Source organism: Xyrauchen texanus, chromosome 39, assembly GCF_025860055.1.
Source record: "Xyrauchen texanus isolate HMW12.3.18 chromosome 39, RBS_HiC_50CHRs, whole genome shotgun sequence".
Taxonomy (NCBI): Eukaryota; Metazoa; Chordata; class Actinopteri; order Cypriniformes; family Catostomidae; genus Xyrauchen; species Xyrauchen texanus.
Genome location: NC_068314.1, coordinates 26,835,681 through 26,854,502, shown reverse-complemented (window position 1 = coordinate 26,854,502; position 18,822 = coordinate 26,835,681). Strand labels below are relative to the sequence as shown.

The 18,822-nt window shown below is 36.9% G+C and overlaps 3 protein-coding genes across 3 annotated transcripts in view; 1 reads left to right on the top strand and 2 right to left on the bottom strand.

Annotated features, from left to right (window-relative positions):
- Window positions 1-423: 423 nt before the first annotated feature.
- Window positions 424-5,781, bottom strand: slc2a9l1 (solute carrier family 2 member 9, like 1). The gene is made up of 12 exons (XM_052110930.1): window positions 5,671-5,781; window positions 5,188-5,283; window positions 4,838-4,998; window positions 4,541-4,665; window positions 4,253-4,382; window positions 3,929-4,077; window positions 3,541-3,728; window positions 2,348-2,458; window positions 1,691-1,792; window positions 1,540-1,615; window positions 1,330-1,457; window positions 424-837 (listed from the first exon to the last, which is right to left on the bottom strand). The coding sequence occupies exons 1-12, from the start codon at window positions 5,692-5,694 to the stop codon at window positions 652-654; spliced, it is 1,476 nt and encodes a 491-aa protein (XP_051966890.1). The 5' UTR covers window positions 5,695-5,781; the 3' UTR covers window positions 424-651.
- Window positions 5,782-6,110: 329 nt separating this feature from the next.
- Window positions 6,111-13,516, top strand: LOC127632376 (26S proteasome non-ATPase regulatory subunit 6). Its single transcript, XM_052110931.1, has 8 exons — window positions 6,111-6,371; window positions 6,916-7,121; window positions 9,521-9,666; window positions 11,350-11,569; window positions 11,756-11,864; window positions 12,845-13,013; window positions 13,161-13,238; window positions 13,322-13,516. The coding sequence occupies exons 1-8, from the start codon at window positions 6,227-6,229 to the stop codon at window positions 13,416-13,418; spliced, it is 1,170 nt and encodes a 389-aa protein (XP_051966891.1). The 5' UTR covers window positions 6,111-6,226; the 3' UTR covers window positions 13,419-13,516.
- A 78-nt stretch (window positions 13,517-13,594) lies between these two features.
- Window positions 13,595-18,822, bottom strand: part of LOC127632373 (ataxin-7-like) — a 46,352-nt gene continuing 41,124 nt past the window's right edge. Inside the window, exons 13-14 of the mRNA XM_052110928.1 lie at window positions 18,061-18,203; window positions 13,595-17,969 (exon numbers count right to left, since the gene is read on the bottom strand). Of these exons, the coding sequence (XP_051966888.1) occupies window positions 17,952-17,969; window positions 18,061-18,203 (161 nt within the window). The 3' untranslated portion in view covers window positions 13,595-17,951. The remainder of the gene's footprint in view (window positions 17,970-18,060; window positions 18,204-18,822) is intronic.

Here is an 18,822-nt window from a genome sequence, read left to right as displayed (position 1 = left end):
AAAACTATGTGCAGGCCCGAACCGAGTGCTAAGGACTCTTAATAGAACAATGTTGGTGCATTATTGAGTCTTCACTTTTACTACTAGAGCACCCCCACTAAATTCAGTAGCACCCTCTGAGATTTTGATCTGGAACTGAGCCTGACTATTTGTACTTTGATTTGAAAAAGAAAAAAAAAGGACTCTCTGAAGAGTAAAGTGTAGATCAAATAACAGAATGAGTTTTACATTTTTAATATTTGTATCCATTAAAAGTCTACAGAATAAATTATTTTATTACACAACTCTAAACTGTACACTGTATTACTATTGTTCTAGCAATGCAAGATTCATGTCTCTCATTTCACTCCACAGTCCCTATCTTCTCATTCAATAAGATGTTTAAAGTCAATAAATATTTCATGCCATTTGATTTTTTAATTGGTTTATTACTATGTAATAAGCAGGATAATATGCAGTTAACCAATCATTATCACAATATAAACCCATTTAGGATGATACAAGATCCATCCTAATGGCTGTACAGTATTCCTTACATACGTTATCGGCTAAGCAGCCTTTAAAGTTCATAATGAAAAATTGTCCTTTCCAGTTTATGTCCATCCACATTTACGTTCATGTATCAAGTCAATCAAGTCAAAACTTTCAGATTTACAGCTTTGTCTCTAAGCATGTGACATCTACTTTGGAGTATCCACATACTCTGATGTTCTTAAACTCTTGGGAAATCTCAAGGGGAGTTTTGCCTTTCGTTTCAGGAAGGATAAAGAAGACGTAGAGCGCAGCTATCAGACAAACGCAGGAGAAGAGAACAAAGCTCAGAGACTTCAGAGCGGCCTGCAGAAAACATGGAATGAGAAATGTGGCCTTTTGTTTCTGTAGTATGCTGCAGAACAGCTCAATGGGAGCACATAAAAGGTGTGCTGAAAGCCTGATATTATACATTGTTAAAAAAAACAGATATTAAGCCACACATTAAAGAATCATTCTGTATTTTAATTTTAAAACTCTGGTCTTATCAGACAAGATTAAATAAAGGAGAAAGAAACTCTGATATCTCCATACAGTCATAATCACAGGCTCTGTGTATGATATGATATGCTGTGTGTATGTATATATATATATATATATATATATATATATATATATATATATATATATATATATATATATATATATATGTGTGTGTGTGTGTGTGTGTGTACATTTTAGGCCTACACATTGGTTTTATTTAAATGCATATATTTGAAACAGTGTAGTTCTCTAAAAATTACAAATTCCAGGTCTGAGTTTTTTTTTTTTTGGACATTGGCATAATGATGGACTTACTATAAGGAAGGGAAAGATGAATCCAAGTATAGAAAACCCCAGCCAGCGCATGGTCCCGGTAAACACAAATGCAGCTGGACGATATGATTGGATGAAGATCTCATTTGTGAGAGAAGCGGCAACTCCAGCTGTTTATCAAATTGGTGAGAGTTGTTTGTACTGGCTAATCAGCATATAATCACTATTATGTGATGCATATTAACAGCTTACCTGGGCCCCCCCCATAGAAAATCACAAAGATGAAAATGAGGATGACAGTGGTGTATGGAAACACAAAACTATAGTCCTGCCAATAAAAGAGAGATACAATGATACTGGTCTGTTCTGTGATTTCATTTGGTGTGAAGTGATGGAGACTCACCTTGAGGTGCAACGTGACAGTGATTAATGCCATGATGGCTGACATGCCCCCAAAACCCCTCCACAACAAGGCCCTCCTTCCGACACTGTCTATGAACAGGCCCTAAACACACAAACAGAAATACTGTTCAAAAATAGAAACACATCTTGATCAATCCATCATATAAATGTATTGCTTTAGGAGAGGCAGACAAGTGAGACAAAGAGATTATTTATGTTACTCACTGAAATGCCATTCACAACTCCATGGCAAATGATCCCAATCTGATTTCACATACACGCTTTAAAGGAATATTCTGTATTTAATATAAGTTAAGCTCAATCAACAGCATTTGTGGCATAATATTGATTTACACCAAAAAATATTTGGACTGTCCCTCATTTTCTTAAAAAAAAAAAGAAGAAGCAAAAATCAAGTGATCATTTTTGGAGGGTTTAAATGCAGAAATGTGAAGCTTATAATTTTATAAAAGCACTTAGAATACATCTTCTGTTAAAACTTGTGTATGAATTGAGATGTAAAGTTGTTTAAATTGTCTCATTATACAAAAATAATCAACTATAGAATGCTGGAATTGACCAATCAGAATCAAGTATTCCAGAAAGTTGTGTAGTAAAGGAAATAATAGCACTTCTTTGTACAACTTCTGGAACTTACACAGGTTATGGAGGTGAGAACCTCTGATGTGCCAATGCCAAGAGTGACATAACAGACCATATCGACCGGAATACCAGCCTCTATAAAGATGTTGAAAGAGAAGACACTGATCTGTGAATGAGAAGCAAGAAGATTAAAAGATCACAATGCACCAACTTAGCATGAGGTTCTAGTTTTGTGTTATAAAATATAATCTTAAAATAATTGTTCACCCAAAAATTTAAATTCTTTAATCATCTACTCACCCTTATGCCATCCCAGATGTGTACGACTTGCTGCTGAACTGACATTATGATTTTTAGAAAAATGTCCCAGCTCTTTTGGTCCATACAATGCAAGTGAAAGCTCCAAATATCACATTAGTCAGCATAAAATAAATCCATATATGACTCCAGTGGTTAAATCAGTGTCTTCAGAAGTGATATGACAGGTGCGGCTGAAAAACTGATTAATATTAAAGTCATTTTTTACTATAGATTCTCCCTGCTCAGTCAATCTCTACTTAAACGTTCACTTTAACATTCTTCTTCTTGTGTTTATAGTGATTCCAATTCTTCATGCATATGCCCCCTACTGGGCAGCGAGAAGAATTTCTAGCAAAATATTACTTAAATATTGATCTGTTTCTCACCCACACATATCATATCACTTCTGAAGATATGGATTAAAACATTGAAGTCACATGGATTACTTTTAAGCTGCCTTTATGTGCTTTTTGGAGCATCCAAAATTTGGCACCCATTCACTTGCATTGTATGGGGCTACAGAGCTGAAATAGTCTCCTAAACATCTTCGACAGTGTACTGCAGAAGAAAGAAAGTCGAACACATTTGGGATGGCATGAGGGTGAGTAAATTATGAGAGAATAACATTTTTTGGCTGAACTAGCCCTTTAAGGACAAAGTAAGGTCCCATTTGCATTAGACAGTTGTTCAGTTCAAATGTATAGATGTATATTAAACAGCCTTAAAAGGTGATATATGTAGGTTTTTTCATGTTAAATGGGAGAGTGTTCGGGAAACTTGTTTTAAACTGGTATTATTTTTGCAGTTCCATTTGGTGACACTGTTGGTACAGAAATTACACCCTTCAACTTTCAAAAAACTATAGTTGTTGTTTCATTTTTAATCAGAACTCAATTCTACACAGAAGCAATATTATAATGACTGATTGATATAGGCTGAACGATTTACCGGAGAAACGCCACTAAACTGGATGCATCCATTTATGACCAGCATGGAAAGGACCTGCCAGCGCAGATGTTTGTCCCTCAGTAGATCCAGCAGACTCTTACTGTGTTTCCCTCCAATGACTTCCTGCTCTGCTAACATCTCCTCTATCTCAAACTTGTAATCACCTGGTCCCCATAGGAACTGCAGGGCTGTCCCAAACAAAAAACAAAGTATTTAGATCAGATATCTACAATGAACCAAATGAAGATGGGGTAAAGATGCCTAAGACTGCCTAGGGTATGTTTCCAAAACTTTTTGACTTAGGTACACCTCTTGTTAGGAATTACTGTCCTATGATGTCCTAGTTAGTTGCACAAAACTGCAATAACTTAGCTTAAATGTAATGCACCTTTTTTGCACTGTTCAGTGTTGCCTTTCTCTATCAGAACATATCGTGGAGCATCAGGAAAGAATGGCAAGACTACCAACTGAAGCACACAGAAAAATGTTGGGATACACAGAAGAATGTGCCAGGAGTCTTCGCCACCAAGAATTTCCCTGTGAGTCAAATGCAAAACTTAATAAGAAAATTTGTTGTGGAATTCAAATAAATATTGAGCATGGAATATTAGATTACGCAAAATCAAAAGAGCAAGTTCCAAAAGCATGAACATTTTGTGTGACGTCATAAGACGTTTAGAAAAAAATCCAAACAGAAGTAGTTGAAAATTACCTGAGGCCAGCAAATTGTCCTGATAGTTTCCCAATGGACAGAAATATAGCATATGTGACAGTCACTATGCCTCTAATTTGTTTTGGTGAACTCTCACCAAGGTAGATGGCATGGACACTTCCACCTAACCCTTCACAAGCAAAAGAAAACAGTTTAGCCAACAAAATGAACTTATTATATCCAGTTCTATTTGTCTGGGTTAAATGTTAACACATTACAAGATCATTGACTGTTGTCACACTTTATGTAATCTATGAAACATTTACAGAAGATGTATGATGAAAATACCTGCTGCAAATCCAAAAAGGAAGCGTGACAGCAGGATCATTTCAAATGAGTTTGCAGGTTTGCTAATGTACATAATTACTGTAGCCACAACTCCTATCACACTGTTGCAGAGCATGACTCTTTTTCTAGAAGACAAGCACAGAAATCAACATCTATATTTGTTATATAGGCACATTCTTCCCCCGAGTTTATTTTTAGGGCAATTTATTAATGCTATTTTTCATACAAGACCAGACAGAAACCATATATGGTGCGAAAGCAAAAAAACGGAATTGATAAAAGAGAGGGATCAGAGACCTTCCCAGGTAAGCGGTTACACATCTGACAGTCATACAGCCAATGAATCCTCCAAAAGCAAATAGAGCCACCACAGCAGACCAGATCAAGGTGACTGTTTCGTCAGCTGGATCTTCCCCATAGCGATATGTCCAGCTACTTTTAATAAAGCTCTGAATGTACTGGGGAGGGACAAGCAGACGTACAGGATATTAAGACATACTAATGAATGATTCATATTCATTTTTTTTTAATCCATGCAGATTATAAATACAAATATTTAATGGCCAATAATTTGAACTGAGTTTAAAATGTTGCTTTCTTAATGCAATTAGCAGGCAAAAAATAAAGGTAATTATACAACTGCGCACTGGAGATGGAGAGCTGATGACTGTGACATGAAATCCATTCTGAAATGATCCACCCAACCCCAGCACAATGATAAGGACAAGAGCTCGTCCACGAACCTGAAATAATAGCCACTGCATTCACTGACTGTATTCACATCAATGTTTTATATATATATATATATATATATATATATATATATATATATATATATATATATATATATAATTAGATTTAGCACATACAGCCCCCTAAATTTACATCCCCCCCAAAATTTTTGGTCCAAAATTGCAGAAAACCTGATCCCCAATTTTGTGTAAACGTTTAACTTTGGGTAAGAGATCAATATGATTCAGCAACATACTCATCTTTGCCATTACTATTATTTTTTATTATTATTATTTACATTCTGATTCTGAAAAAGATTATTTGACGTCCTACAAACAGACAGCATATGGTTTCAAAGGCCTGGAGCTCATAAATATAAATAAATAACATGTTCCTACCAGTTCCTTCAACACACTCTTCATCCTTCACTGCTTGTTGCATGTCCACACAGCATCAGTGTGTCTCTCAAACAAATGCAACTTGAGCTTGGTTAGGCATTTGGAAGATTTTAATTAATTTTTGACACTGGAATGACTCTACACATTTTGTCTCCCTCTCTCTCAGTCTCTCTCTCTCTCTCTGGCCCATAAGAAAGACATTTATATGAAAAAGTGAAGAAAAAAAAATTTCAATCATGTTTTTATTTTGTCATGCTATCATGAAAATGAATGCTATAATTCTGGAGGCAAATGTTTTTTTATGATTTTTTTTAATGAGATTCGTAGATGCAATAAATCATATAACCAGGTTGGGGCAGCAGTGTTATTTTGACGCGCTTTTGACTTCGTTGTCTCTCTTTTCCTTGCGTCTTTGGCTAGAGCAGGAGGAAGTGAATTCACAATTTTTTTTGTTTAGATTTCCCCCTAGTCATCGTTGCTTGCAGTGTACCACGCTCACTATCAGTCATAACATATATCATCTTCCTTCACTAGCTCTCTTCTTAATTGTGCAAATATGCCTTTAGAAAACCTGGAGGAAGAGGGTTTACCTAAAAACCCCAATCTGAGAATAGCTCAGCTGAAGTTTCTTCTGACTATGGATGATCACAGACAGGATGCTACTGTGAAGAGCGAGCTGATGGAGGCGATCAAACAAAACAGTGAGGATATTCGTTTACACATGCTGCATATTCTACATTTATTTAACTGAGTTTCTTAAGTACTGCAATATACATATTCCAGGTCACTCGCTAGCCGTGTAATTTTGTTGACCCCTTTTGGGTTTAGCTGGCTGGCTGGCTAAATCAAGTAGCATGCTAGCTAATTAGGCGCTAAACTGCAGTTGGTTGTTGTCAGTTACTCTTTTTTTTTTTGTGTGTGTGTTTATATTGAATTTCCTTGTATATTATTTACCTTTTACGCCCATTATAACGTGTAAGTTAATTTCCTGGTGGGAGAATCATGGTAAGAGTTGTGTAATTAATCACCGACCGATCTTGTATGGACTTGTCATAATCTAGATCAGTCCTATCTATACATATAGACATATTTACCTCATCATCTCTTTTAGTTAAGTGGTCTATTGCCTGTGTCGGGTGTTCTATTAGTGAAACACCTAAAATGTGCAGCGCTGGTTCCACCTAAGTATAGGATTGAGAAATACTGCCAACATAATAATGATCATGTTCATGGCCTGTTTTGTAGATATGGCCCCGTACTACGAGGCCCTGTGCAAAGAACTAAAATGGCAGGTCGACACGGATCTGATAAGTAAGATGAAGAAAGCCAACGAGGACGAACTGAAACGGCTGGATGATGTTTTGGAAGATGCTGAGAAGAACTTAGGAGAAAGCGAAATCAGGGATGCCATGATGGCCAAAGCTGAATACCTTATACGCATCGGTGACAAGGTGTGAATTACACAGAGTAGATGCTGTTGCACACACAATTACAATTTATTTTCGTGGCAGACCTGTCACTCGCGCGGTCACTGTCATAAACCTCTCTTCACCATTAATATATAAACAATATATATACAAATAAACATTTGTCTGTGTAATACATACACACACACACACACACACACACACACACACACACACACACCGATCAGCCTCAACTTTAAAACCACCTGCCTAATGTTGTGTAGGTCCCCCTTGTGGCACCAAAACCGTGCCAACCCACATCTCAGTATAGCATTTCTGAGATTCTATTCTTCTCACCACAATTATGAAATTATGAGTGGTTATCTGAGTTACCGTAGACTTTGCCTGTTCGAACCAGTCTGGCCATTCTCTGTTATCAACAAGACATTTCCGTCCACAGAACTGCTGTTTTTTGTTTTGGGCACCGTTCTGAGTAAATTCTAGAGACTGTTGTGTGTGGAAAATCTCAGGAGTTCAGCAGTTACAGAAATTCTCAAACCAGCCCACCTGGCACCAACAATCATGCCACGGTCCAAATAATTTAGATCACATTTTTTCCTCATTCTGATGATTGATATGAACTTTAACTGAAGCTCCTGACCCGTATCTGCATGATTTTATGCACTGCACGATTTTATGCACTGCATTGCTGCCACATGATTGGCTGGTTAGATAATTACATGGGTGATTGTTGGTGCCAGATGGGCTGGTTTGAGTATTTCTGTAACTGCTGATCTCCCAGGATATTCACACACAACAGTCTCTAGAATTTACTCTGAATGATATTAAAAACATCCAGTGAGCGGCAGTTCTGTGGCATCCTTGTTGTTGAGAGAGGTCATCAGAGAATGGCCAGACAGGTTTGAACTGACAAAGTCTACGGCAACTGAGATAACTGCTCTGTACAATTGTGGTGAGAAGAATAGCATCTCAGAATGCTATTCTGAGATGTGGTTTGGCGGTGTTTTGGCAGTATGAGGCGGGCCTACACAATATTATGCAAGTGTTTTTAACCTTGTGGCTGTTCTGTGTTTGTGTGTGTGTATGTGTGTGTATATATATATATGAGCAATATAACATGTGCAAGAGTGCGATATGGCCCTACATCAGCACTGCTGTGATTCGGCTGCTGTGATTAGGGCCAAATAGCATGATTGCGAGTGTGATATTGCTTATATACAACAGTTCAATGAACAAGTCAATTAAAAGATGTGGAAAAACTGAGTACGGTCATAAAAAAACACATTTGTGTATGGAATTACTTGCTTACACAACGGATCAGAATCTGCCGTTGCTGGTTCAAAACATGATGCGTCCAATCCTCCGTGTGTGTGTATATATATGTATGTATGTGTACATGAGGTATATATATATATATGTAAATGAGGGATCTGTGGCGGCTCTCCCTGCCATGGAAAGAATTTTCCCCTACTGCAGAATCATGTTTTATTTCGTACATCAAGCAAGTAGAAATGTCATCCCTTATTTTATAGCTCTAAGTACACTTGCACCATGTAGAGTATACTTGGGTCGAGAAATAATTATTTATGGTCATCATGATGAAAGCAGATATGCACTGATCACATTTATAAGTGAATGAGATTAATCAGTTGATTTTACCTTAGATATACTCCATTTGATGATGGAGCTTGTTGTGTGGCTGGTAGCTGTAACTGTAAGAAACACTTTGTTTATTTTCAGTGAAAATAAAAAGCTAATTAATGACATCTAGAAAAGACATTGATTCTAACAGTTTCTTAAAGGACTGATTTGATATACTTTTAGTTTGTTCCCATTTTTTCTTAATTGGATAGCATGTTGAAATCCAGTTAGTTTTAAACAAATTTCTTCAGTCAGTTTTTCAAGACATGTTCATGCCTGTTTTCATAACTACAGAAATAATTGAATGATGTCAACATTTTTAAGTCCAAGCACGATTATTTTTATTTTATATTATTTAATTGGATAAATATTTGATTAAATGTTGCTTTATTATTATAAAGGTCCTTGAGCCATATACTAAATTGGGTGTGTTTATATGGTACATAATGTACATTTGTGAGTAAAAAGTTCTGTCACCATCAGTGAGCTTTTGAGTGCGTTTAAATACATTACATATTTTATAATGTCGTGTTTTCCTCATTATTGAATAAAAGAAAAATATAAGTGACTTCAATTCGGAGTGGAGTCTACTGGATTTTTCACTTAACATATTTAAATGTATTTCTCTGCTATTTATCATACAATAAAAGTTATCTTATTTTCAACTAATTATGCATATTTGTGCTATATTTGATCACTTGGTTAATTCTGGTCTTATTTTTGCTTTCTGCTTTTCTGCTTCACATTTGATTCATTGGTAATATTTCTCTTTTTGTCATTAGGAAGGGGCCCTGACTGCTTTTAGGAAGACCTACGATAAGACTGTTGCACTTGGTCATCGCTTAGATATTGTCTTTTATCTGCTAAGGATAGGCCTGTTTTATATGGACAATGACCTCATTACCCGCAACACTGAGAAAGCCAAAAGGTACTATTGAAAGCCAGCATAGAGCACATTTTTAATTCAAATGAACCTCATAAAAACCTCTACAGTTACATAACATGACCTGACACAGTAACGCTGGCTACAGTGATGTGAAAAAGTATTTGCACCCTTCCTGAATTCTTCTGTTTTTGTGTATTTTCCATACTAAATTGTTTTAGATCTTCAAACGAGATATAACATAAAACAAAGGCAACCTGAGTAAACACAAAATACAGTTTTCAAAAATATTGTGGCAGGGCGGAGGGCGGGGCCGGGTCGTGATCCTACACACCCGGTCCCGTATTAGGTTAATACGGGACCGGGTGTGTAGGATCCCGGCCCCGCCCTCCGCCCTGTCACATATATGTATTTTTTATTGAAGCAAAATAGTTATCAAACATCTATATCACCCATGTGAAAAACTAACTGCCCCCTTATACTTAATAGCTGGTCGTGCCACCTTCAGCAGCAACAACTGCAACGAAACGCTTGTGATAACTGGGGATTATTCTTTCCCAAAGCTGTGGTGGAATTTTGGCCCACTCTTCTTTGCAGAACTGCTTTAGTTCAGCCACATTGGAGGGTTTTCAAACATGAACTGCTTGTTTTAAATGCTGCCACTTAAAGACGTTCTCCTTTAGGATTTTCAGGTAGAGAGCAGAATTAATGTTTCCCTCAATTATTGCAAGTCGCCCTGGCCCTGAAGCAGCAAAGCATCCCCACACCATCACACTAACACCACCATGCTTGACTGTTGGTATGATGTTCTTTTTGTGGAATTCTGCATTTGATTTACGCCGGATATAACGGGACCCCTGTCTTCCAAACAGTTCCACTTTTGACTCATTAGTCCACAGAACATGTTCTCAACAGGTTTGAAGATCATCAATGTGTGTTTTGCCAAAATTCAGACGAGCATTAATGTTCTTCTGTGTGTGCGGTTGTTTTCAACTCGCCACTCTTCCATGGATGGTATTTTTGCCCAGTGTCTTTTTGATAGTGGAGTCATGGTTTGGTTGTTGCCCTTGGCCTTTTTTGTGACTTCCTGGATGAGTCATTGCTGTGCTCTTGGAGGAATTTTATAAGGTCGGCCACTTCTGGGAAGGTTCACTACTGTGCCAAATCTTCTCCATTTGTATATAATGGCTATCACTGTGGTTCTTTGGACTTCCAGAGCCGTTGAAAAGGTTTTATAACCCTTCCCAGACATATGTATTTCAATCAAAGGTGAGACCTTTTAGCCAACTTCATGATGCTGAAAAAGTTCTATATAGGTGTTGATTTGATTGAACAGGGCTGGCAGTAATCAGGCCTGTGTGTGTCTAGTCCAGCTGAACCCCATTATGAATGCAGTTTCATAGATTTGGGGTTTAAGTAACTAAGGGGGCAAATACTTCTTCACGCAGGTGCAGTTGGTATTTGATATCTTTTTTGCTTCAAAAAATAACATTACCCTTTAAAAACAGTGTTCACTCTTATTGCCTTTGTTTTTATGTTAGATTTGTTTGGATTTTTGAAACAGTTTAGTATTCAAAAAGAGAAGAAATCAGGATGGGGCAAATACTTTTTACAGCACTGTATATTAACTTGCATTTTCTCTTGGAATAACATGGATGTGCTCTTGAACTCTGAATCAGTGGGTTGTGATATGTCATCTAGGCCAACAGTTTCTCATTTTGCTTTCAGCTTGATTGAAGAAGGTGGTGACTGGGACAGGAGGAATCGCCTGAAAGTGTATCAGGGCCTCTACTGTGTGGCCATTCGTGATTTCAAGCAGGCAGCGGAGCTGTTTCTGGACACCGTCTCTACATTCACTTCTTATGAGCTCATGGATTACAAGACTTTTGTCACTTACACTGTGTATGTGTGTATGATTGCACTGAAGAGGCCGGACCTGAGAGAAAAGGTATAATCTGGGCTAAATGTTGTGCTTGTGGAGACATTTCATAGTACTGAATAAATCTTATTGCTAAGACCTAACTTTAGACCATCTTATAAAAAACTGTGGTTGTCCTGTTTGCCTCTTGTCGGTAGATTTGTCTTTGAGAGTTTAAGAAATTGGATCACATTTTGCACTCTGATCTTTTCTCAGGTGATTAAAGGTGCCGAGATCTTGGAGGTGTTGCACAGTTTACCTGCTGTTCGTCAGTACCTCTTCTCTCTCTATGAGTGCCGTTATTCAGTATTCTTCCAGTCAATGGGTAAATAAATTAATGTTGTAGACCAGTAGTAGCTTGTACTTTTGTCCCCTTATTAAATAATTTGACACCTCAAAAAATTATGTACTTTAAAAAAATTATCAAGATCATTTACAGACGTGACATTAAGACTCTACTCTTTTGCCACTGATGTCTTAAAGAAATAGTTCACTCAAAAATGAAAATTCTCATCATTTACTCACCCTCATGATGTGCTAAAGTTTCTTTCTTCTGCAGAACACAAGGTTTTTAGTAAAGTATTTCAGCTCTGTAGGTCCAAACAATGCAAGTGAATGGTAACCAAAATTTTGAAGCTCCAAAAAGCTCATAAAGGCAGCATAAAAGTAATCCATATGACTCCAGTGGTTTAATCCATGTCTTCAGAAGTGATCCAATCGGTTTTGGGTTAGAACAGACCAAACAATGTGTAGTGTTTAGTAAAACTCCTTTTCACTTTTAATCTTGGCATCAACAGTCTCCTTGGCGATTTTGATTTCTAGCTCGATTATTCTTCCTAGCACCATCAAGGTTCATGCTTCAAGCACTAGGAATAGAGATCGAGCTTGAAGTCATGATCATGCCTAGAGTGACATTTTGGTGTTGTCAACCAAAATCGATTGGATCGCTTCTAAAGACATGGATTAAACTACTGGTGTCATATGGATTACTTTTATGCTACCCTTAAGCGTTTTTTTGTTGTTGTTGTTGTTGTTGTTTTTTTAAGTTTGTGGCACCATTCACTTGCATTGCATGACGCGGAGATATTCTTCGAAAACTATTTGTGTTTGCAAAAGAAAGTTGTACACATCTGGGATGAAATGAGGGTGAATAAATGAGATTTTTCATTTTTGGGTGAACTAACCCTTTAACTATTATTTTTATTAATTTGTAGTGTTCACGTGTCGAGTGCTTCTCCAAATCAGCCCTTCTGTCATTGTTAAAAAATGTGTTGGTGAAATGTTCCATCTGTTTCTTTCTTACAGCTCAAGTGGAACAGGAAATGAAGCAAGATTGGTTGTTTGCTCCTCACTACCGTTACTATGTTCGAGAGATGCGCATACTGGCCTACAACCAGCTGCTGGAATCCTACCGCTCTCTCACACTGGGCTACATGGCTGAGGCGTTCGGTGTCAGCACAGAATTCATCGACCAGTACGCTCCCAGATTCATATATACATATACCTATATCAGACCAAAAAAATCAAGAGAATTTGGATGGCACTTTTTGGGCAAGGAGGATGCTTTTAAATTTATCTCTTGATGTATTTCTAGTCACGTTTGGTCTTTTTCTCTCTTAAGGGAACTCTCGCGATTCATCGCTGCAGGCCGTTTACATTGCAAGATTGACAAAGTCAATGAGATTGTGGAAACCAACAGGTGAAGACCTAAACTTTCAAATGATAGTCTTTATCATCCCTCATATTTATGGTAAATTCACTATTTGTTCTGTCTTTTTTCAGACCTGATAGTAAGAACTGGCAGTACCAGGAAACCATCAAGAAGGGAGATCTCCTGCTGAACAGAGTGCAGAAGCTGTCCAGAGTGATTAACATGTAGTCCTGCATGTGGTGGCAGTTGTTCAATACGGATACATTTTCTTGTGAGCGAACTGAGTTTTGTTTTATGTACAGTCTATAATAAATCTGAATTGGAGAAAACCATTACGTTTTTCTTTGCTGTTTGAGAGAGTGAAATGAATGTCCAACACATGATTTTTCTTATAAATAGCTGTATAAATAATCTTTTATATTTACAGAAACTTGTTACAAAACAAATATACTATACAATAATTTCTTTAAATATTAATTCAATGTACCCTACTGTGTTTGTTCATGAATTACATAGCAGCCAACACACAAAAGTCCAGCTGATCAAATGATTTGAATATGTATACAAAAAAAATATAAATATACACACTTGTACATAGTTTATATGTAGAGGCCACTTCCCCAAAAAGCAAACTGCGTTGATCTTCGATTCACATTCCAAATCTGTTGTGTTTTAACAAACATCTTCACAAAGCTTCCATCATATGAAAACATTGGAGTTACAATATCAAGGTAAACAGTACATTTATCTGTCTAAAACATTGGTTGAAATCATAGCCTTGAGACAATGTCCCCATTTTTCACAAAAATATCTATCCCTCTGACTTTAATATCAAAAGTAGTCGAAGTCATAAAATACAAGGATGCAAGGGACAGACAGGAAGCATTTATCATGCCATTGTCAAGTGATTCTCTGCAATGCGCTTTTCATTTATTGGCCTGTGTCAGTTACCGCTGTACTTAAAGAGGAAAAGGGCAACATGAGATTCCTAGGCAGGTTTAAAAAAGCAAGTTTCCAAACCCTTATCTAACATTCAAGTAAAGTTACATGTAGACGAGAAACAAATTCAGGCACTTTCTCTTTTTTAGTGAAGAGTTAAAAGAAATGCAAATTAATGTAATTAAAAAGCAATGTATCCATTTACAACATTTGGCAACAGTGGTGCAGGCAGTTTTGCACTGTACAACTGTTTGAACAAAATTCTTGTTCCCTAGTCCCTCTCCCAGTTAGAAAAGTCCAACTACTATATATATAATATACTGGACTTTACATCTTTTGCACAGTTGAACAGGCCATTTTTGTTCACATTCTCTAACCACTTGGTTTAATATGGGGATGCGTCACAAAAAGCACTTTCAAACCTGAAAATAACCTCAATATATATGGGGTAGATGATTTCCCACTACTGTGGTAACAATCCATCCGGGGTAACTCAGCATATGACTTACAAGTAGCTGTGTTCCGACAGTGGCGTATTGCATTATCAGCTTGGCAGTGAACCACTTCTAATAATCTTATAATGTTTCATTTACTAAATAAATAATAATGATCTCAATTGTACCAAAAATCGTTTAAGAAAATGCCTGTGCAAAAATACATCTCAATATGTACAATTCTTTAACAAAATATGCATTCTGAAATAGGGATACTTCAATATTTGTTTCGGTTTTTGTGTACGAAAAATGCCAAAGGAAAAACAAATCATGCTCTACTTCTCAGCAATGATAGATGACTGACATCAGTGGAGTTAAGGATTTACAGGAGTTTTAAAGAGCCCCAATTTGCACAACAAAATCCAGCTCAACTCTAGTACAAATAAATCCACTTCCTTGAAGATCAACTCAAAAAAAGGATCTATTGCCTTTTAAGTTGACAGGACCACAATAAAAACGAAAATTCATATCAGGATGCCCAGCTACTAACCTCTTTAGGGTCTTGAATAACAACAGTTTGTGTTTGAACAATGCATGCTGCAGGAACGTTCAGCAGCAGTACAAGGTAGTGGCGATTCGACGACTTGAGATGGTGATGGTCAGACTACAGCACATACTTTTAAATATTTCCTGCAATACAGGATGTATGTGTCTCACAGTATAGTGTCATGTAGATGTTTTTACCATTGTTGAGATGATAGAAGTGTCAGTGATTTTGTAATGTTGGTCTATGGCTCAACATTAACTGTAGCCACAAGCCCCTTTTTGAGATTGAAACAGCACAAAACGAACCATGCCAAAAGGTATTACATCAGGAAACGTCTACAGTCTTTTTCAAATGAGACTGCTGCATTTACTACATCAATATTTCAGCACATGCTTCTTTAGTGCTATGATAAGCAATTAGAGGTGAAACATCACCTGGCATCTGTCTCTTTGTTCCTGCAAAAGTGTTTTTTGTGTGTGCATGTGCTAAAAGCTTTCTTAAAGCAAGCCCTAAATGTACCTAAAACTGAACATTTGTGACTAGACTTGTTTAATGAGCTTTTCCAAGGCAAGCATAGCTGTCACATTTTAAAGTAATTATCAAACCATGGTATTTAAAGGAATAAAGAGTTCATGTTAAAGGGTTAGTTCACCAAAAAATGAAAATTCTCATCATTTACTCACCCTCATGCCATCCCAGATGTGTTCAACTTTCTTTCATCTGCAGAACACATATTAAGATTTTTTGAAGAATATCTCAGCTCTGTAGGTCCATACAATGCAAGTGAATGGGTGCCAAAAGTTTTAAGCTCCAAAATCCACCTAAGGGCAACATAAACATACTCCAGACAACTGAAGAGATATGATAGGTGTGGGTGAAAAACAGATCAATATTTAAGTCAATTTTTCTTGACATTTACTTTCTATTTTTGTTTTGTTTTTGGTGATTCACAGTCTTCGTGCACCCCCTACTGGGCAGGGAGGAGAAGTTATGAAAAAAAAAATGACTTAAATACTGAAATGTTTCTCAACCACACCTATCATATCATTTTTTAACACATGCATTTAACCACTGGAGTCATATGGATTACTTTTATGCTTCCTTTACGTGGATTTTTGAGCTTCAAAATTTCTTCATTTGTGTTCTGCAGAAGAAAGTAAGTCATACACAGATGGGATGCCAGGAGGGTGAGTAAATCGTGAGAATTTTTATTTTTGGGTGAACTATTTTTTTAAGCTCACTCGACAGCATTTGTGGTATAATGTGGATTACTACAAAAATTTATTTAGAATCGTCCCTCCATTTCTTAAAAAAAAAAAGAAGCAAAAATCAATGTTACAGTGAGGCACTTACAATGGAAGTGAATGTGGCCAATTCTTGGCAGGTTTAAAGGCAAAAATGAGAAGCTTATAATTTTATAAAAGCTCTTACATTAATGTTTTATTTGAGCTTTTTAAATTGTAATTTTTAGTCATTTTAGTGTTTGTTGACATTACATCGTACACAGAAAAGGCTGGTAAGCAATTTTATCACACTAAAATCATGTTAACACACAGATTGTTTCTGTCTTGTAGCTAAACTTGTGAAAACAGTGAGTATTGTAACATAAAAAAAATTGGCCCCCATTCACTTCCATTGTAAGAACTTCAACATAACCTCATTTTTTTTACTTATATTTTCGATCAAAAGGACGAGTCATAATTGATTTTTTTTTGTAATTAATATTAACCCACAAATTCTGTCAATTGAGCTTAACTTGAACTAAAAACAGAATATTCATTAAGAGGATTACAGTGTTTTCTCAAGTTTATTTTTGGAGATTCAGGAGATAACTGTTGCTTGCCTGCTAACATAAACCTGAAAAAAATATAATTACTGAAATCGCTAATAAATGAATGTGGTGGGGAAAAAAAGTGCTTTAGCTGATGCAGTGTTCAAGTTCACTACTGAGTTGGATTTTACTGTATAAAAAAAATAAAACGCTTCTCTGAAATAAGTCTCAAGGTAATAATAATTCCCTTGAATAAAATCTGATCTAAATTTAAGATGACATTTTTATTCTGCTATCATGTGTCATGATAAATCCTGAATGGTATTTTGTTCTGTTTGCTATGCTAGTTGTTTAAGCCTGTAACCAAAATGTGGTCTAAAGAAATTTGAAAAATTCTAGTTTGCATAATCATTAAGTTTATGTTGCTCATTTTTGTAATTCCACAGCTTGAGCATCATACTCAGCCTGCCAGTGAGAGAGCGAGCATTCATGTATTATATTTAACTTCTGTTGATTGTGTTTCTACTGCAGGAACTGTTGACGTCTGCTTGCTCTGCTGTACACTTCCTCCAAGACTCAGTTCAGGCAGAGTAGGGTTTAAGTTTCCAGTGTTCTGGCGTCACACTCTTGCATTCGTCCCATCCAGTGTCCACACACTCAAGTTAAGTTGCTAGCATAGTACATCCCTCCTATGCTTGGTAGTGTTGGTGAGGCTGCATACCAGCCCAAATCTGTATCTTCGAACCCCAGCAGAAGTACCCAACCTTGGCAGCTCCTGTTCTACGCAGCAGGCATTGTTCCAAATGGTGCATTGTATAGATTCATTATAACCTCCGACAAGAGAACTAGATCTCTCTGGCTTATTATCCTATCCCCGCAGAGTCCCCCTGCATGGCTTTGAAAGGAAGTCCCCATGAAGTACATCGATGGGCCACCCAGTGTGCGTTCCACCCTGAGGATTGTAGAAAGAGTAAGAGAAAAAGAAGGCCTCGTGCAGAGTGGCATGAGGGGGCTGAGGGAGCTCTGGGTCTAGCCTACTGCTCAGCACGCTCAGAGCCTCCACACCTGTGTCAGGGACGAGCCTTTGGCTGAGAGAAAAGTAGTACAAAAATGTGAGCTTGTGTAGAAGATACAATATTATTCCTTACAATACAACAATAAAACTACTGACAAACTAACCTGATGTATGTGTGTATTGTTGGGAAGCCCCGGTGGTCCAGGTATAGAGCGAGAGTGTTTGCTGTGGATGTTGTTGATTGATGGAGACTTGGCCATTTTGGGCCTGCCAGGACTCTGTCCTACTCCCCCTCCTGTTCCAGACACTGTTGAAATCATTACAAAATGTCACTTCAATGACAAACAAAACAAAAAACAATACTACAATACAGCAAACACAGCTAATACTAATTATATAAAAATTTGCAAAAGACTTTGAGTTTATAGCTGTGCTAGGATTTTAAGATGTGAATACAGAAAAAAAGAGAAAGAAATTAGCTGTCGGCCTGTCAGCTTTTCTGCAGATGTGGACGGAACACCAAACTAAATTTGTTTCTCACATATGAGATGGCATGAGGGTGAGTAAATGATTGGGTTAACCATCCCTTTAAGCTCAATCGACAGCATTTGTGGCATAATGTTGATAACCCCAAAAATGCATGTTGGCTTATCCATCAAAAGTGTGTTAAATATTATAGCATCTTCAATGTAGTCATCCTTTGCCTAGAATTTGCAGACATGTACTCTTGACATTTTCTCAACCAACTTCTTGAGGAATCACCATGGGATGTTATTTTAAACAGTATTGGAGTTCCCATCTATGTTGGGCACTTATTGGCTTCTTTTCTTTATTATTTGGTCCAAGTCATCAATTTCAAAAACTTTTTTTATTACATTTTAGTTTTATAATGAAATAAATGTATATGGTGGCACAATTATATTTTT